General features: G+C 47.9%; 1 protein-coding gene across 2 annotated transcripts in view; it reads left to right on the forward strand.

Moving 5' to 3' along the window:
- The window catches only part of TRAPPC12 (trafficking protein particle complex subunit 12), a 91,302-nt gene that overhangs the window by 34,951 nt on the left and 35,216 nt on the right, over positions 1-21,135 (forward strand). For both annotated transcript variants that reach the window (XM_036103429.2, XM_078055913.1), the window contains exons 4-5: positions 4,336-4,449; positions 5,016-5,154. In XM_036103429.2, the coding sequence (XP_035959322.1) occupies positions 4,336-4,449; positions 5,016-5,154 (253 nt within the window). The remainder of the gene's footprint in view (positions 1-4,335; positions 4,450-5,015; positions 5,155-21,135) is intronic.

A 21,135-nucleotide genomic window follows, 5' to 3' on the forward strand; every position in this document is an offset into this window, starting at 1 on the left:
ATTTACTATTTCACCATTTTTTGAACGCATGTACATGGTAGGTACAATGCTGAAGAAGTACTTTTAGAAGTTAAAAAGCATGCCCTCGACAAGGCCATGGCCCCCGGAGCTCACCCAGAGGGAGACAGGACCCCACCACAGTTAACGTTAATGTGGAACAGCAGGTTGTCCTTAATGCCCGTGCAGAACGGATGAGACAGACTGTACCTCAGAGTGTTTCTTAACCCTTTCCTCGTTGTCAATCCTCTGAGAAGCATTTTTCCACCTTGTTTCCTAATTGCTCACCTCCCTCAGCCCCAGATGAAGTAAAATACTAAGGAATAAGATTTTGTTGGGTAGGTTAATCTTTGGAGGGCCATTAATCATTATTATCCAAGAACCAAATTCCATCCCCTTGGGGGGCTATAGCCCCCCAGGAATGTGTGTGCCAGAAAATTATGAGTAGGAGGGCTCACTGTGGGCAGGAGAGGTGTCGCGAAGTTTGGGTCTGAGCCAGGTTGTAGGGTGGTCATCTTTGCAGCCCTTCCTAGCTGGAGGAGAGCAGGATGGGCAGGTGGGACAGGTGTGAGCACGGACCGCTGACTGGGGGAAGAGGTCATGAGGGGTGAGAGTGGTTCCAGCTTCTCCACAGAGTGTACCCTCATTTCCACCTTCAGGGTGGCCAGCTGACGTCACAAGGGCGTGATTGAGGCCTGGGTAAGTCACAGAGGTCACATGGGTAGTTGTAGCTAAAGGGGGTCTGCCTGCTTGTCTTCTCTCTCAACCTTTACCCTCACCCGATGACGTCGAGTCCACGCAGATGGCCTGGCCGGGCCACTGAGCCTGCTGCAGAAGTCCCACATCCAAGCTTAGTGCTCATCATGACACTAAACACCACCGCCTGCTTCCCAGGGACCTTCTAGGCTTCTCTGGCTCCCAGTACCTTTTTAGACTGTCTCTGCTTCTTTCAAACCCCCACCCTGACCCCCACTCCTGGCTGGAGTTGGAGGAGTGGCCCCCCGCCCCAGCTTAAAGCAGCTGGAGGCCGTTGGACAGAAGCGCCCCCCCCCCAATGCTAGAATCCTTTCCTGACTCCTGGGACCTTGTGCTATTGATGATCCTTTCTTTCTAACATGCAGTCAGCGTTTCATCAACGAGATCCTTCTCTTGCTTTCTCTCACACGGGAGCATTTGGTTAAAAGCAGACACAGAAGAAGCACCTGTTCTCTCCCCCCTCACCACCACCACCATTAGCTTGGTGACCTGGCTCACTGGTCCCCTCCTCATTTTCCACCTGTTTCATTCCATCTGACTTCCCATCCCATCTCCCCGTCAGACCAGCTCTCAGCTGCCCATGATTCTGGTGTCCCTGTGCCTGCCTCCTCGGCAGCCCTGAGCACTGTCCCCTCTTGCTCCGCACACCCCTCCCCCCACACTCGGCCCTCCCCCTCCCTGGCCACCCGTATTGCACATCCTCAGGGTCTGACCCCCATCTCACCCACACCCTCCTTGTGCAGAGCCCCCCACATTGCCCCAGGCACGCCCCTCTCCCAAACAGACCCACACACCACATGGCAGTAGCTGCTTTTTCTTTTCCTCTTGAACGTCTCAAAGGCCCCTCAGATTCAGCCTTGTTGGAATCAAATTGCAGATTCCGAGCTCTGACCCTTTCCAGCCTTCCTGTCTCCGAGACTCGCACCGCCGCCGCCGCCTGGCTGCGTGTCAGAGTCTCAGATCCATCCTGCAGCCTCGCTCCCCATGCTCCCCACGTCAGATTGTCACCCGGCCTTGTCCCTCTGCCGTGTCTGCACCCTCCCCCCGCCACGGATACAGGTGGCCTGCAACCATGCTTTTCAAGCTTGGCATGGAAGGGACAGGTGTTTTCCTTTAACTGTTCAATCTTTAGCAGACTGAAACTTCTGTAAAATTCAATCTAAATTAAAATATGAAAAACATGTACAAGTCCACTTTTTATCATTATTGCATTTGACATCAAATACCCTGTCAAGTTGCTGGAGACGTTTCTGTTTCTTACCCCTTCTCGTTGAGGGCCCGTCATGAGCCACTGATGGGACGTTGTCCACGGTCTCCCTGGATGTGGTGCTGGCCAGGCCTGGGGTGGCTCATTGGGCTCGGGGCAGCTACTTAGTTCTGCAGTGACTGCCCACCTCCCTCGTGGATCACAGAACCAGCTGCAGACAGACAGACGTGTGAAGGAGGCTGGTCTCCAGAACTGTGTGTAGACATGCACTGGGCGAATCCAGCCTGTGGGCCACACATAGACCACCAGTGCCAGGCCTGGACGACTGCTTGCTGACACCTGCTCAGCCCCTCGGGTTCATGCTTCCTCCTCACAGGGAGGGGGGCTGATGTTTCTAGAATGTGAGCAGGACACATTGCCCATCCTCTTGGAAGCCTGCAGAGGCTGGCCTGGCTTTCCCTGCCCCTTGTCCACACCTGCACTGCCCACCCCTACTGCCCCTCGTCCTCACTGCATCCCCGCAGCCCACTAACCAGGCCTTTGCCTCCCGGAGCTCCCCTCCTGCCCTCCTCACTGGGTCTCTTACCCATCCTCAGCTGGAGTCATTTCCTCAGAAGACCGCCCTGAGCACTCTGCTCAGATCTACTGCCACCAGCAGGAAAGGCCAGCATGTGTGACATAGGCAGTTGGGAAAACAGCAATAATTAATCGCCCCTGCATACAGGATCTGCTTAGACATATACATAGAATTGGTCCAAACTTGGCAGAATAACTTTCCCTCTTACTTTTTCACGTTTGCAATTCAAGAATATACATAGCCACACTTAGGATGATTCTCCAGAAGTCAAAGCACCTACCTTGGCCTGTGCCCCGAGGAATTCCCCTCGCGGGGCCTGCAGGGCTGCTGTCAGGAGAAGCCGGGGATCGGCCCCCGCTCACAGGCCCCTCTGCGGCAAGGCCTATGCTCTCTGGGTCCTCACCCCAACTTAGGATTTGTCTGGCAGGTGCGGGGTGCCAACAGGAGCAGTGCGTGCCTGAGTTAGTACCTAAGAGAGGTGGGCAGCGTGCTCCAGCATCTGTTAAACAGGACTGTGTCGTTCCCTTGCCCAAAGCCCTTCCGTGGCTCCCCAGCCGCTCAGAAGGAGTCTGGATGTCTCGTGGCCTGAGGCCTTCCTTGCTGACATCCCCATTCTTATCCTCACGCCTGTCCTCTCACTGCCATGTGCCGGCCACCTGATTGAAGGCCGTTCTTCTGAGGCACCTCCGGATTCTCTCAGGCAGCTCCCCCTCGGCCTGGAGGGTCCTGCCCCTTCTTGACCCCACTGTTCCTCCTTCACGTCTGGGCTCCAGTAGCTTTCCATTCCCTGAGGTTAAGTCTGGCCACCAGGTGATGTGCTCCCCTGGCTTCTTGTTCAGAAAGCACTGTGAGCACACAAAATCATTTTACTCATCTTGGGAAAATAAGTTGTTTCATATCTGTCTTCCTTGCTAGATCGTGAGATGAGTGCATGCAAGGATGTGTGTTCATCCACCACTTGCCCCCAGAGCCTGACGTGGTCTGCCATTTGTCGGCCACGTGAACGGGAGCGTCTGCGGCGTGCAGACGGTGTTAGTGCCCGGTGTGGTGAGGAGATGGGCCACGAGCATCCACTTCTCGCTTCTCAGAAGGCTGCAGCGTGCTCTCTGAGGACGTTTTCCCGTCCATTTCCCCGGTGGCCCTCCTGTCTGTTGCATCAGGGCAAAGGATAAACAGAGCATGTCCAGCTTGATCCGCCGGCGTCCGGGTCAGCCGTCTGTTTTCATGTTGGTGAAACAGGATTATGTCAAGCATGCAAAACCACTTATTTTATTATCACACGCAGCTCTTACAGATACAAAGAAATACATCCGGCACATAGCATAAAATTAAATTATTGATTTTAAATTTGTGAAAATTACAAAATAAAGTTATTTGGCTGAAAAAGGAAAGCAGTCTTGGGGGTAGGGGAGCTTTTCAACAAGAGCTGATGGAATGAGCACTGGGTATTTATATACAACAGATGAATCACTGAACTCTACCTCAACTAGTAGTACACTACATGTTAATTAATTGAATTTAAATAAAATAAAATAAATTTTAAAAAGGAATTCTCCTCTCTGTGTTCTATCAGTTGTTAAATTTTAATGTTTTTCGGATTTGCTCGTCTCAAGCTGCATCTCCCGCTTGGCGCCCTTGCCCAGTTACACACAGGCGTCGACCAGTGGCGCTCTCGGTACCAGCAGCTGTCTGGCCTGGCCGTCATTCACCAGGAGGGGCTGGCGCGGGGCCCGGCGCGGCAGGCCCTGCGTGTAGGAGTGGCTGTGCTTTCGGTGACGCGTCCTGCTGTGTCTTACAGAGCTGCAAAAACTGGAGGGCAGCGGTTGACCTGTGCGGGCGCCTTCTCACGGCCCACGGCCAAGGCTACGGCAAGAGCGGGCTGCCCACCAGCCACACGGCAGACTCCTTACAGGTACAGCCCCTTTGGTTGGTCATAATGGGGGGACAGGGAAGGGACGTGACCTTTCATGCCACTAAGAACAACGTGAGAACGAAAAATAGATTTTCTTAGCCCAAATTTAACGTCAACATGAGTTTACTCTAGTCTTCCTTTCCAGACCCCCGCTCTGCCTCTGCACCCAGAGGGCCCTCTGGCCCTTCAGAGCTGACTGCTCACCCACATTGCACTCTCCTCTCTGTGCCTCCCCTCTGCCTCCTCCCGTGGCGATTCCGTACCCTTCAGTGCCCGCCCCAGACGTGGCTCTGTCCACACCTAGCCCTGCCATCCCTGCTCTCCATTCTCCTCAACAAGGATTGGCAGATTAAGCCAAATCAGACAAAATCATTTACGTTGTTTTTATTAAGTTTGAGAGTAATTTTTATAAACGTGTCATTAGGCAAATGTGCTAAGAAACCGAGTGTAGGCTTTGTTTTAATATACTGGAAATCAAGCTCTGCTACCAAATTAATAGGAAATAGGAATTTCTGAACTTGACATTCGTAAGTAATCTATTGTTTCAATTGTATCTTGTGTTTTAGCTTTGGTTTGTGAGGCTGGCACTGTTGGTGAAGCTGGGCCTTTTCCAGAATGCCGAGATGGAGTTTGAGCCCTTTGGAAACCTGGACCAGCCCGATCTCTATTACGAGTACTACCCTCACGTATATCCTGGGCGAAGGGGTAAGGCAGTGCTGGTCATATTTATGCCTTTGCGTGTAGTTTGCTTTGCTTTGCTTTGCTTCATACAGAACAAGCATCCTCAGTTTTCCTAATGTGTCCAGTCTGGAAGAATCAAGTGAGTAGCCTAGCAGTGAGCCCTGACTTACAGAATGACCTCACTCAGTTTTCTAAACGCGCTTCCCCGGACATCCCCACTGCGTAGCCATTCACCCCCTGACAGCCCTGTCGCAGGCGCCTGCTGGGGCACAGCAGTAGGCTTGGTCTAGACCTGGGCGGTGGTGTTCATTCAGCCCTTTTGACCGTGCTGCGTGTAAGCAACACTCTTACGTCACGACCTACTGCGAGTACACAGGGAAACGCGACAGAACATTCTGGCAACAGTACTTCATGCCGGTGTCTCCTGGTTTCTGTCCTGATTTAAGTTACTTAAAAATCTGGTTGCAGTCCCCCAGCGGGTTCCAGCCATCGTTTGGAAGACTCTGGGCTACAGCACGGGGTAGTTGTCAGCAAAAAATAAGGATTGGGGAAGGGAGAGCACAGAGGACAGAGAGCCCTCCAGGGCACGAGCAGCCTTGAGGGGGAGCAAACGTTCCTCGGTGGAGAACCTTGTAGGTCTGTTGGAACCCCTCCCATGTTCCTGTTGAGCCTAAGACAGCTCAACAGGAGCTGGTTTCAAGGAAAGTTCTGGTTGTCAGGAAACAGAGAGAAAATAGTAACAGCGCCAGAGAGTACAAAGGCCGGGTTAATAATAAAGATCATGTTGGCCATAGAATTGTCAAAAACTTACATCAGCATCTCTTTTTTTTTTTTTTTTTAAAGATTTTACTTATTTATTTGAGAGAGAGAATGAGAGAGAGAGAGCATGAGGGGGGAGGGTCAGAGGGAGAAGCAGGTTCCCCACTGAGCAGGGAGCCCGATGCGGGACTCGATCCTGGGACTCCAGGATCATGACCTGAGCCGAAGGCATTCGCTTAACCAACTGAGCCACCCAGGCGCCCTTACATCAGCACCTCACTTGGTTAACATGAGTAGTAGATAAATACATTAGCTGAGAAGACAGAATTAAAACACATTTCTCAGCTTCTTTTTGTGTTGTTTTTCCTAATACTCAGATCCTGTTTCTGTGGAGGGGACACAGGGAAGGAGCAAGCTTTCTCCTTTATCGGGTTTACCCTCCACACGGGAGACAGGGGCCAGACCGCGTGACTGAGTTTGCCCAGACTTGGAGGAGGTTTCTAGCACAGGGTACTTTCATACCTTTTAACCTCACTGGTGTTATTAGTCCTATTTCTTCCTTCTGACTAAGGGAAATTACCCCTCATAGAAGAGAAATGAATGGAAAAGGTGGGTTTCAGTACCTAAAGCCGGGCCGAAATCAGATCGGTTGGCTCGACAGAGTGGAAATGAAGCAGTTGGGCTGAGTGGACTGAGTCAGCGAAGGAGACAGCAGGCCCTCCTCCTGAACTTGTAAAACTTCTTCCCAGCCTGTGGCCTATTGGGTCCGGGGCCGGGACAGACGGAATCCAGGAGCCGCCGGGAGCAGTGTTCGGGAGGACACCCCTGCCCCCTGGTGCTGCCCCAGGTGGAAGAGGTGGCTCAGGGGCTCCCCGTCCGTGCTGCCACGGCCTTAGGAGCCGTGTCTGCTGTAGGCCCTGGCCAGGTCTCTGAGTGAGTCTCCTCCCACGCTCCAGCCCCAGGAAGCCCCCGGGGGTGGTGGGCTCCGTCCGTCGGAGCCCGGCTGTGGGTGAGCCCCACGTCCTCCTGTGCGCTGGAAATTCAGACCGCAGTGTTCGGAGGGTGCAGCCTTCTCCTGGTCGTTCAGGGGATACTTCTCTAGCTCGCAAATGAACCGTGTCCTTTTTCATCTACACGTTCCAGCCATTTGAGCTTCCTTCCTTACCTGAAAGGCGATGAGCAGACTTCCACCCCAGAAGGAGGTGAGTCTCTGTAGCCACTTCTGATAGCTCTGATGGAAAGGTGCCCAAGGAGGGGTTAAGGGCAGTGCCCAAGGGGGATGTTTGGGCATACTTCTGCTTGATAAATTATGCCTGGTGGCTTTGGCAATCGAGACAGGACAGGATAGGGGCACCTGGGTGGCTCAGTCAGTTAAGCGTCTGCCTTCGGCTCAGGTCATGATCCCAGGATCCAAGGATCAAGTCCCACATCGGGCTCCCTGCTCAGAGGGGAGCCTGCTTCTCCCTCTCCTGCCACTCCCCCTGCTTGTGCTCTTTCTCTCCCATGCTCTCTCTCTGGCAAATAAATAAATAAAATCTTTAAAAAAAAAAAAAAAAGGACAGGATAGGATATTCTCATACTTCTAATGAGGAACAGCTATGTTTCTCTTCAGCATAAAACAAAAATGTTTCTTCCCGCCCCACCTGATTGCAGCCGGAGCGCGGCCACCAGCCCCACCCCTATTGCATGATCATGCTGCTAGGCAGGAGGCTGCCCCCTCTGCAGCTCGGGGGGTCGGGGGCTGGTGTCCAGAGGTGTCTCGTCTACAGCGGACAAAACTTAACTTTGGGTACACAGGCCCACCTCTTAGTAGTCCGAACTACTGGATTCCCTAAAGCATGCAGCTTCACAAATGCTCCGATTTCTGTTCCTGTTGAGGTCCATGAGAATTGTAGATTCAAAATGACTGTGCAACCATCAGCTGCTTCTGCATTTACCATGGGCGTTCAACGAGTGAGAGATGAGAAGGCAGGTATTTCCTGTGGTGGCCAGTGCTACTCCCAACCCTTCCGTCTGTGAACACAGCACCAGCTGGTGTGCCCTGTTTGGTGATGCTTCCTGTGTCCTGGAGTCCGGGGACTCTGCCTCTTCACCCGGCTTTCAGGAGCACGGCTTGGTGGAGCTGGTACCAAACTTCCTGTAAAATGAGGCATGAGATTTCAGGGTCAGGTGCAGCACTCCCTGTCATCCTTAGCCTCAGTTTTGAGGACGTATTTTCCCAAAGATGCGCAGACAAGAAAGCATGCTTCTGATTCTGCCTGAAATTAAATTGCACTGGGATATGGATAAAGAGAAGATAGTAGCCATGCATCATTAAGCAGCTAATTTAAATTATGAAATAGACATAAATCATACATACATTTCAGCTAAAATGTGTTAACATTCATCCACAGTGATATGCTGAATGTTTACTAATTTTTCTTCTCATTTTGTGATGTAACAAGCATAAATGTAAGATTTTGATTCATTCATTTTATTTCAGCTTGTAGTATATAAGCAAAGAGAGTCATTAAGATGTGCTTTAAAGAGGACGCTGTAACAATATAAACAAATAAATAACTTTTATGAATGAGCTTTAATATATTTTATTTAAATATTGGGCATAATTTTTACCCATTCAGAATATTCATAGCAAAACATCTAATGAATCATGAGTAAAAATCATGAAGTGCTTTGTTTTGTTTTTTAAATTTTCATCCAAGAAAGGAAGAGTATTGTGGTCTGATACATGTCTAGCAATTTCATATTTAATTTCTGCCTGTCTCAAGGGTGGAGTGTGTGTGTTTCCAGAAACTCAGCACTGTCTTTTAATCGGTTTGAATTCTCCCTCCTGCTTGAAAGAAAGAACAGCAGTGAGCATTGAGCCGCCCCAGGCTCAACCCTGTTCCTGGGTCTCTGTCCTCCACTCCTCCCTCCCTTGGGAGGCCATCCGTCGATCCCTGTCCCTCAGGGCCCCAGAGGTTGGCTTAGGAGCTGTTTGCATCAGACCCTTGCTCAGACTTCCGACAGTGGGGTGAGAAGCGTTCAGAGCTCAGACTCCGTGTTGAGCAGCGAAGTGGTGGGTCGTGAGCGGATTTGACACCTTAGGGTCACACTTGGCTACCAAGCCCTCCCTGTCTTTGTCACCGGGTGCAGGAAACTCCAAAGATCAGTGCTGGTGGTAAGGGTAGAAGATGTCAAAACAAGAAGGAAAATTGAGCTCCATGGTAACACCATGTGGCCTCTGTGTCCGGGGCAGAGAAAAAGAAAGATAAGCGTGTCGTAAGGTTCTTTCTTTCTTGTAGCGCTCTGATTTTGAGACACAAGTCCCCTACCTGTGAGTTCTAACTCTGTCCAGTAGGGTCCTCTCTAAATTCCTGGGGACGCCATCACTGCTTCACGGGAACCGAACGCCCTTGGGCACAGGGATTGGTTTGCACGTGTGGGCGTGTTGGGTGTTTCTGTGTCGCTCACGTCCTGTTCACCCCGATTCCCATGCACTTCTGTCCCTGGGAAACCCAGTCTGGACATGCCCCCTGCTTGAGTCCTCTTTACTCTTCACTCGACCCAAATTGACTATTTATTTTAATTAAACGTTTTTAAACACAAGAAAGAATTTTATTAAACACTCAGTAAATATTAACATTTTTCCACATTTACTTTAGCCATTTTTGCAATAAGTTCAAGTACACATTACCAACGTGGCCTTTCAGGCGCCCCAGTTCTGTCCCCTCCCAGAGGGGTCACTCCCCTGCGTGTGTCATGTGTGCTCACAGGCCATGTTTTCACACTTCCACTGCATGCACACACATACTCACAGACACATGGAAGTGTCTGGTGCCCGTGTTCTTGCGTTTCTCTAAGGCCCACGTTCAACACTGCCTGGCTGTATGGCGTTTGTATTTTCAGTTTTGTTTTGTTTTGTTTTTTTTTAAGATTTCATTTATTTATTTGTCAGAGAGGGAGAGAGAGCACAAGCAGGGGGAGCGGCAGGCAGAGGGAGAAGCAGGCTCTCCACTGAGCAGGGAGCCCGATGTCGGGCTCGATCCCAGGACCCTGGGATCATGACCTGAGCCGAAGGCAGACGCTTAACCAACTGAGCCACCTAGGAGCCCCTGTATTTTCAATTTTATAAGAAAACAATCAAATTGCTTTCCAAAGCAGCTGTAATAATTCACACTCCCAACACCAGTGTCTTAAAGTTTTTGTTTCGTCACCTGCGAATCAGTCATTATTGGTCAGACTTCTGTCTGGTGGGTCTGAAATTCTAACCTCACGTTTTAACTTAATGCTTCTGAGTGAAACGCCTTTTCACGTGAAAGCGTTTCTTGGCGTTTCCTCCCCAGGGCTCCCAGGGTCTGGGCCTGTGTTCCCATCTGGTTATCTTTTGTTACTGCTCTGTTGAAGTTCTCCACATATTTTGAGTATTTAATCTTTTGTCCTTTATGAATCTTGCAAATATCTTCTCCTGATCTGGGAATATTATTTCTAACCCTAGAAAAATATTGTAATTGTGTTATACCAACATGACCTTTTTTGTGTGCAGCCTATCACATTTTCGGAGTGTCCTCACCTTGCTTCCACATGTTGTGATGTCAGAAATAGTAAGTGCAGACTGATCATGCCGGCGTCCTTGACCTGGGCCGGGCAGGTTGGAACAGGTGAAGCGCCGACCATACAGCTTTCCAGACCAGTTTCCTCGCTGAGCTCCAGTGTGCCGTCGCTGTGACCACCGTGTGCACATGGAAGGAGCTTTGTGAGGGGGATTAGTGGGAAGAGGGTGTAGAGCAGCTCCCTGCCCTGTGCCTGGAGCTTCGGAGGGCCGAGAAGGCCATGCAGAGCTCCCCGGGCTCTGTGTCAGGCGCTGTCAGAGACCATTCCTCCCGTGTGCCCCAAATGCACCCTGAGCCCCTGATTCCCTGCCACCTTAGATTCTAATGGGAACGAGACGGGATGCACAGTTGGCTTAGCGAGCATTCCCCCACGGGTCCCGGGCACCTGATCTGTGACCGCGTAGACAGACACCCCGTGACCTCCCTGCACACCCCAGGAGCAGTCAGCCCCCTCTGGAAGCCTACTGTCACCCCACCTCTTGGGGTGGAGGTGGCAAGAGGAAATGGCAAGGGGCTTGTGGGCACCAGCCTTTGGCCGAGGTTAAGAATGTTTTTGTTTTTGTTTGTCTTTAATGTTGACAACTCTGGAACGACTGTTGAGTGTTAGGGCTTTCGCACACCTGTCCAAGCAGTACACGCTGCTTTCCTCTTGGGAGTCATTCTTCGTATGCCTGTGATCGGCTTCTCTTTTTAAGTTGCTTTTAATTGTATTTATTTTGTAATTGTTAATTGTTAATTCTAGAACAAACTGCTTTTCCCTTTAAAGGGAAAAGGAAAAGGGTTTGTATTCATGAGACTTGTAGACGGGGGTTGTACCTGCAGATAATATAACTAGGCCATTCATCGTGTCTTTTCATTACGTCTTGCTTGGTGTGGCACGTCTGTTACATTGATGAACCAGTATCAATACGTGATTATTGACAACTGTTGATGGTTTACATCTGGGCTCATGCTTTGTGCCACACATATTCATTGTGTTTTTATCTTCACAAGCAATGAAATGTGCATTCCTGACATCGGTGGTATATCCATTCATTAGATTCGGCCTCTTGTGGGGTAGTGAGATTGTCCAGAATCCCAGCACCACCTTTTTAATCCGCTGTTTGGGATTCTCTCTTGTTCAAAAGAAAGAGCCATGATGAAAGTGGGTGGGTAAAACTTACACCAGCGCTTGGGTTTTCAAAGTACTTCTCAGCATTAAAGAGTTCACTTGACTTTCTCTGCATCTGGAGGAAAACTTTGAAGCCGAAGATGGGAAAGAAAGTCTGTTCTGACGCTCCTCAGTGTGGTGTTTACGAAATTCAGTGATTCCTGTAACGCTGAGCCGGGGTACACTGAGTGGAAGTTACTAGAGTTCCTCGTGGTGCTGTCATGAAGTCGTATTTCAGGACTTCATCTGCACAGATTACCAAGTCAGTCATCAATTAAAATTGATGAGGCATGGGCGCCTGGGTGGCTCAGTTGGTTAAGCGACTGCCTTTGGCTCAGGTCATGATCCTGGAGTCCCAGGATCGAGTCCCACATCGGGCTCCCAGCTCAGCGGCGAGCCTGCTTCTCCCTCTGACCTTCTCCCCTCTCATGCTGTTTCTCTCTCGCTCGCTCTCTAATACATAAATAAATAAAATCTTTAAAAAAAAAAAAATTTGATGAGGCAAACACTTGAATTGGACGCTAAACCTCTGTACCCTTCCTTCATCTATCCACTCCTCCGGAAGTAAAGGTAAATTGTCGCTGGTCTCTCGTCCTTTTCTGCCTTCCCTCCAGAATCGTGGAATTCACATTTCTGGTTCCCAATCAAAATTCGGAAACTTTTTTCGAACACATAACCATACGTGATAGCTCAGAATTAATTGTTAAGCGCGTTTCAAATGTCTTATTTTGTTTTCTGTGACAAAATTCACCTCTTGGAGTTCACATCTTCTGCTTAGGTTACATTTCTACCTTATGCCAGAGGTCTTGAGCATTTATCATTTGAAGCATATTTTCCTCATTCTGAGCAAGCTGGTTGTTAATTTTACTGCTTTTCACTTGCTCACAGTTTTAATGAACTTTGGCATTTCCAGTCTTTTCCTAGAAGAAATCCTTATAGATATGGACGTGTTCCATTTGGGGTTCCACTGCTACCATTAGAACACTCCTGAACCTGTCTTACACAAGAACCGCCACGGTGACGGACCGGATCACACACAGCCCTCCCAGACTCCCGTGGAGGTGGTGTGATCCATGCCTCGTGCACTAGACCGGCACTGAATTTCCTGTTTACCTAATAAATCACCTGGGATGTTTTTGGATGTGTTCAGTATGGTTGTGGGGCTTTTTTAATTTAAAATGCAGCGTTGGGGGTGCCTGAGTGGCTCAGTCGGTTAAGCGTCTGCCTTCGGTTCAGGTCATGATTTCAGGGTCCTGGGATCGAGCCCCACATCGGGCTCCCTGCTCGGCGGGAAGCCTGCTTCTCCCTCTGCCTGCCGCTCCCCCCCGCTTGGTGCTCACGAGCTGGCTCTCTGTCTCTCAAGTAACTAAATAATCTTCTAATAAAATGCAGCATTGAAGTTGCAGGCAGTTTTGTTGAGGGCTGTTTCTATGGAAAAGGTGAAGGGCACCATGTTCTCTGTCAGACAGCCATCCAATGACCTGTGTCCCGATAACCGAGCAGTGAAAGGAGAGACGCCAGCGACGTGGCTCCTCCTCAGGCTGTCGGAGAATCGAGAACAACGTGAGACCAGCAGAGCAGAGGGAGATGTCGAGGGAAACACGTGCAGAGCAGTGATCCCCTGCACAGGGCCCTGCACAACTTGGAAGTGAGACAGAAATGCCCGGGCAAAGGTCCTCTGAACATGTGCTGTTAATGCGGGGCAGAGGGCCCATGTAGACCCTTTAGGTGCTCTCTGCTGGATGTCCACATGGCTGGGCCTCACGGCAGGGTGGCCATGTTCCAGGACCCCTGCCCTGTCCCGAGAGGACGCCATCAGCCCAGCACACAGGGCAGATGAGCAGCGGGAGGTCAGACTACCTGAGTTGTGCTGCTGAAGGAAGGCACACCCCTCCACAGAGAAGCTGAAGTTTCTCCACTCGTCTGTGTCTTTTTTCTCTGCCCAGCACAGAGGCCTGCTTCATTTCTGATTCCTCTCTGCCGCCGGACCAGCAGTGGGGGCTCCCTGCACGGCAGGGGACCGTCAGAAATGAATTTTGTAGGAGTATTTTCATTTAATGTTTTCTAAATGGTTAATGAGAATGCTTCCACCAACCTAGAGTTAGGCAGGTCAGGACTGTACATGGGAATCTTCCAGAAAAACAGATCCACTGGGAATGATTTGTCTTTACAGATTTTGACTAGCCCTATATTTCAAAGCTCACTCTCCCTGCAGGAGGGAGGCCTCGGGCTAGTGGGAAAGCTGTGCACGTTTCAGCTTGCTCAGCACTGCTTGGCCTGGAGGGTTGCACGGGGTCCCAGCGCCAGACACGGGAGGCTGCGTCTGGCCAGACTAAGAGAATCGGGGAACGGTGCTTTTATCTGCTTTTCCTCAAACAAGCAAAACTAAGTCTGTAGCGTTGTTAGGGAACGCCCGAGTCCCATCACTGCAGTTGTCTGCACTTTATTGAACCACCGCGTGGTTTCCCTGGGGACAGTGGTCACACACACCCCCCCCCCCCCCAGCTTGTGTGTCCAGGCCTGGCCTTGCACTGGGCACCTCAACCCCCTCAGAAAACGTTTGTCACCTTCAGTGAGCATGCTCAAGCTGGACCGGGTCTCCAGTGTTTCGTGTTTCGTCTCTATGAACAGTGTATTTTTTTTCTAGCAAGGGGCATTTTTTTCTTTCTGAATTCTTCCATTTTTCTCTTTCCCTGGAGGCTGGGAGGTGTGTGCTTTCCTCTTGATTTTTAAAGCGATGCAAGTGGTACCAAGAGAGAAGAGGAGGAAGGCTTTTTCCTTCTTCGATCCTAGCTTCCAGATCTCTCTAAGAAAGTCACAGTAGAGACAGCGTGCTCATTAAGGAAGCCCACCTGCTTTCTGTTCTCAGCTGTCAGGTTGAGTCCAAACTCCCAGATTCACGTCACAGGGAGCCACGAGTGTCACCTGCATCCACGCCGCCCAGGGCTCTCTGTTGGCAGTGTGGTGCCCACGCTGCGAGGGGCTCGGGGTTGGCAGGTGCAGACTGTGCCCAGAGGGAGGCTGCTGCGAGGGAGCGGTACCACCAGCAGGAGGGGACAGCAGTGCCTTCCCTGCCACAGAACCCCAAGCGCGTCCTGTCTGCACGGGAGAAGCAGTGGATGGAGGAGCAGATGGCCCAGTGGCAGCAAGGGATCCGCGCGTTCCGTGGGCTTCTTCCCTCTCACTGTAACATCAGGGCGAGGGAGCACAAGTTAATAGTTCTAAAATAACATGCTACATTTTTTTATATAAAAGAATTTTTGCTTCACTGTATGAGTTTTGTGATTTTATTCATGTCCCCACGTTCAAGGAAGACATGGGTGAATTTTGTCTTTTCCCCTCTTGAAAAGCCGCTGTGGGAGCTGCTGTATGCGGGCAAGACTGCAGGGAGCCGAGAAACCCCACATGGGGGGCAGGAGGAGTGCGGACCACGGATCAGCCCCACACGGTTTCTGCACTCTCCCATCCCCTAGCCCCGGTTCTTCTCTCAATGCCTGTATTTGCTCTAGAAAGAGCAGGCGATGGCGAGGAAACAGCGCGTAACTTGGAGGGAGACTTGGTCATGCGATGCATGATGGCTGTTTTCATACCGGCTGCCAGCTTTGATTTGACTCTAACGAGTGAGGCTGTGTGTGGAGGCATGTTTAGACATACAGATCGCGCTTGACAGCCGTGGGGCTAGTGCACTTTGAACTCAGGCGGCAGGTAAGGGTTCAGAGCAGGGCTTTTCCAGCTTTCCTGTGTACTCAGGCTCCCGGGCCTTGGCGGAGGCAGGTTCTGGCGTGGTAGGTCCACGCAGGGCCCCAGTCTGCAGCTGGGGGAAGGACCACTCGCAGAACCGGGGTTCTTGTAGCTTTGAGCCCACCATGTGTGTCTGGTTGCTTTCTGAAATCTGTTGATATCTTCCTCCACCTGCCTGCATATCTTTATGCAATTAATTAAACTAATTTTAATGTACTTCCATCTCTTTCAGCTAAAAGTAAACATTTCATTTGAAGCTGTGAACTTTTCAGCTACTCATACCATACCAAAAAATTACATTTTTATAACATTCATCAAACTACAGACCACTTTTCTGTGGTTTAACTATGAACAGACTGCATGCTTCACCAGTGGGACTCCGCAAGTTCATGTGCAAAGTAGTCGGTACTTAAAACATATTTTCCATAGAATTCAATCTGTACCTAGTTAGACCCTTAGGTCAGCCCACAAAAGCCTGTTTGACCGTTAAATACATCTTGAATAGAATACTAATATTACTCTTTCGCCTATAACTGGCTACCATATTTAGTATTTCTAAGAAAAAATATTTTTTTCATTCCAATTTGAGATTCCCCAGAACATGGTCTTTTTTTTTTTTCCTTAAGAAATGGATCTAATCTTATTTCTTTTTTCATGTGGCCTTCTACATACCCCAACAGTGCTTATTGAAAATTACATTTTCCTTTTCAATAATTTGGGGATACTGTCTTTGTTGTACATTAAATTCTGAGTGCAGTTGAGCTTGTCTTTTTTTTAATCAATCTTTCTTTTTAGGATTCTTTCAGGTTTAGTACAGAGAGTTCCATATACTCCCTCTTTTGCACACAGTTCTTATTAATATCTTGTATTATTGTTAACATCTTACATTTGTGTAGGACATTTGTTACAATAGATTGATACATTGTTATTAAAAATCTGTCCTTTAGAACTCACTCCTGGTGTTGTACATTCTTTGAGTCTGGACAAATGGATAATGAAGTTTATCTACTGTTAGGGTATCCCACAGAATAGTTTCACTGCCCTTAACATCCTCTGTCTTCTGCCTGCTTGTCCTTCCTCCCCGTTAGCCCCAGGAAACCACCGATCCTTTCACTGGCTTCATAGATTTGCCTCTTACAGATTGTCTTATTTGCTGGAATCATATAATATGCAGCCTTTTCAGACTGGCTTCTACGTAGCCATGTGCATTTAGGGTTCCTCCAGGCCTTTTTGTGGTTTGGTAACACATTTCTTTTTAGTACTGAAAAGTATTCACTTGTCTGGATGTACCACAGTTTATTCATTCACCTATCAAAAGACATCTTGGCTGCTTCTGGTTTTTGGCAATGATGAATAAAGTTGCATTCTTGTGACAATTCGAGAGGAAGAAAAGATGGTGGAGGAGTAGGGGACCCTATTCCAACCAGTCCCCTGAATTGAGCTGGATATCTACCAGACCACTCTGAACACCCAAAAAATCAGCCTGAGATGTAAGAAGATATATCTGGATCTCTACAAACAGAATATCGCAGGCAGTTGGTTTCGAGGTACGAAGCAGGGAGCCGTGATTCCATGAGCAGATATCGGAGGATAAACAGAAGGTGGAGGGAGCCATGGGGATGCTGCACCACCGGTGAGCAATAGCCTCCTGCACTGGGGACAGGGCACAGACTCGCAGACCAGTAGCAACAGGGAAAGGACTTTAGGGCAGCCCCCCGGACTGAAACCTGGAGCGGCGGGGCCGTGCCTGTGAACTGGGGGTGGCTGGTGGTTTTAGAAGCACAAAGGGCAGAGATGAGCCCCAACCTGGAGGCGAGGACTGGGAGCCCTGCTGAGGGGTACACAACCCAGGACGCTGCAGTTTATAGCAGCACAGACAGAAACAGAGATACTGTGGCCTGGAGAGCTCACTGAAGAACAGACTGCAGTCTCTCTGCTCTGAGGCAGAGGGTTGGAAACGGTCTCTTCTGCTCTGACTCTAGGAAGAGACGCAGAGAACCACCAGAGAACAAAAGCCCCAAAAAACCGGTTTTCACTGAGCCCGTCCCCCCCACACACAGGGGGCAGGGCAACTCTGCCCAAACAGGGTTGCCTGAGTAACAATATGGCAGGCCCATCCCCCAGAAGACAGGCTGGGAGAACAAGAGGCTGACAACCCTAAGGTCCCTATAGAACAGGTGCATCTTGCTTGGGTTGTGGTCAATAATTTGGACTCTGTACATTCCCTCAACCATCCCTCAACAGAATGAATAGGAGGAGGAACCCCCACAATAGGAAAGACTCAAGAGACTGTGACTCCTGCCACAGATTTACAAATGGATACAGATATAACCAAGATGTCGGAAATGGACTTCAGGGTAACAGTTACGAAGATGATAGCTAGAATGGAGAAATCGATTAATGGCAACATAGAGTCTCTAAGGGCAGAAATGAAAGCTGAACTGGCAGAATTTAGAAATGTTCTCAATGAGATCCAATCTAATCTAGATAATCTAACAGCTAGGGTAAGCAAGGCAGAAGAATGAATTAGTGATCTAGAAGACCAATTGATAGAAAAAAAGGAAAAAGAGGAGGCCAGGGAGAAAAAACTCAAAATCCATGAAACCAGAATCAGAGAACTAAGTGACACCATGAAACGTTCCAATGTCAGAATTATTGGGATCCCTGAGAGGGTGGAGAGAGAGAGACCACTAAGCCGGCCCTTCAAGAAAATTAAAGGCGGTTCTATAAAAAGAGAAAGACCCCAAGAGTGACACAGAACAGAAATTTACAATCTATAGAAACAAGGACTTCACAGGCAACGTGATGACAATAAATTCATATCTTTCAATAATCACTGTCAACGTGAACGTAAATGCTCTCATAAAACGGCACAGGGTTGCAGATTGAATAAAAAGACAGGACCCATCCATATGCTGTCCACAAGAGACTCATTTTGAACCTAAAGATACCTCAAAAGAAAGCTGTTCTTTTATCAGACAAATTAGATTTTAAGCTAAAGACTGTACTTAGAGACACAGAGGACACTATATCATTCTTAAAGGGTCTATCCAACAAGAAGATCTAACAATTGTAAATATCTACACCCCCAACATGAGAACAGCCAACTACATAAGCCAACTGTTAACCAAAATAAAGAGTAATATTGATAATACGTTAATTGTAGGAGACCTCAATACTCCACTCTCAGCAATAGACAAATCATCTAAGCAGAAAATCAACAAAGAAACCAGAGCTTTGAATAACACTGGACCAGATGGACCTCATAGATATATACAGAACATCCCACCCTAAAACAACAGAATACTCATTCTCGAGCGCACATGGAACTTTCTCCAGGTTAGACCACATACTGGGTCACAAATCAGGTCTCAACCAATACCAAAAGATTGAGATTATTCCCTGCATATTCTCAGACCATAATGCTTTAAAACTGGAACTCAATCACAAGAAAAAATTTGGAAGAAATTCAAACATGTGGAAGCTAAAGACCACTCTGCTCAAGAATGTTTGGGTCAACCAGGAAGTCAAAGACCTTAAACAATTCATGGAAACCAATGAGAATGAAAACACATTGGTCCAAAACCTATGAGATACTGCAAAGGCGGTCCTAAGGGGGAAATACATAGCCATCCAAGCCTCACTCAAAAAAATAGAAAAATCCCAAATTCACCAACTTTACACCTTAAAGAACTAGAGAAAAAGCAACAAATGATGCCTAGGCCACACGTTAGAAGAGAAATAATTAAGATTAGAGCAGAGAGCAATGAATTAGAAACCAGAAACACAGTGGATCAGATCAAGGAAACTAGAAGCTGGTTCTTTGAAAGAATAAGATGGATAAACCACTGGCCAGACTTATCCAAAAGAAAAGAGAAAGGACCCAAATTAATAAAATTATGAATGAAAGGGGAGAGATCACGACTAACGCTAAGGAAATAGAAACAATTATTAGAAATTGTTATCAACTATATACCAGTAAATTAAGCAACCTGGAAGAAATGGATGCCTTCTTGGAAACCTATAAACTGCCAAGACTGAAACAGGAAGAAACTGACAACCTGAATAGGCCAATAACCAGTAACGAGATTGAAGCAGTGATCAAAAACCTCCCAAAAAACAAGAGTCCAGGGCCTGATGGATTCCCTGGGGAATTCTACCAAACATTCAAAGAAGTAACACCTATTCTCCTGAACCTGTTTCAAAAAATAGAAACAGAAGGAAAGCTTCCAGACTCATTCTATGAGGCCAGCATTACCTTTATCCCCAATCCAGGCAAAGACCCCATCAAAAAGAATTTCAGACCAATATCCATGTTGAATGTAGATTCCAAAATTCTCAACAAAATCCTAGCTAATAGGATCCAACAATACATTGAAAGGATCATCCACCATGACCAAGTGGGATTTATCCCTGGGATGCAAGGGTGGTTCAACATTTGCAAATCAATCAGTGTGATAGAACACATTAATAAGAGGAGAGAGAAGAGCCATATGGTCCTCTCAATTGATGCAGAAAAAGCATTTGACAAAATACAACATCCTCTGATTAAAACTCTTCAGAGTATAGGGATAGAGGGAACATTCCTCAAGTTCATAAAATCCATCTATGAAAAACCCACAACGAATATCATCCTCAATGGGGAAAAGCTGAGAGCCTTTCCCTTAAGATCAGGAACATGTCAAGGATACCCACTCTCGCCACTATTGTTCAACATAGTACTAGAAGTCCTAGCAACAGCAGTCAGACAACAGAAAGCAATAAAACGTATTCAAATTGGCAAAGAAGTCAAACTCTCTCTCTTTGCAGATGACGGGATACTTTATGTGGAAAATCAAAAAGATTCCACCCCCAAATTACTAGAACTCATACAGCAATTCAGTAATGTGGCAGGATACAAATTCAATGCACAGAAATCAGTTGCTTTCTTATACACTAACAATACAACTGTAGAAAGAGAAATTAGAGAAACGATTCCATTTACAATAGCACCAAAAACCATAAGATACCTCAGAATAAACCTAACCAAAGAGGTAAAGGAGCTATACTCTAGGAATTACAGAATACTCATGAAAGAAATTGAAGAAGACAAAAAAAAAAAAAAAAAGGAGAAACATTCCATGCTCATGGTTCAGAAGAATAAACATTGTTAAAATGTCTATTCTGCCCAGAGCAATCTATACCTTCAACGCCATCCCCATCAAAATTCCAATGACATTTTTCAAAGTCCTGGAACAAACAATCCTAAAATTTGTATGAAATCAGAAAAAATCCCGAATCACCAAGGAAATGTTGAAAAAGAAAAAGCTGGGGCATCCCGTTGTCGGATTTCAAGCTATATTACAAAGCAGTGATCACCAAGACAGCATGGTACTGGCACAAAAACAGACATATAGACCAATGGAACAGAATAGAGAGCCCAGATATGGACCCACAACTCTATGGTCAAATAATCTTCGACAAAACAGGAAAAAATAGGCAATGGAAAAAAGTCTCTTCAATAAATGGTGCTGGGAAAATTGGACAACTATATATAGAAGAATGAAACTCGACCATTCTCTAACACCATATACAAAGATAAACTCAGAATGGATGAAAGACCTCAATGTGAGACAGGAATCCATCAAAATCCTAGAGGAGAACATAGGCAGTAATCTCTTTGCATCGGCCACCGCAGCTTCTTTCAAGATACATCTCCAAAGGCAAGTGAAACAAAAGCAAATGAACTTTTGGGACTTCATCAAGATAAAATCTTCTGCACAG

This window comes from Halichoerus grypus, chromosome 10, assembly GCF_964656455.1.
Source record: "Halichoerus grypus chromosome 10, mHalGry1.hap1.1, whole genome shotgun sequence".
NCBI lineage: Eukaryota > Metazoa > Chordata > Mammalia > Carnivora > Phocidae > Halichoerus > Halichoerus grypus.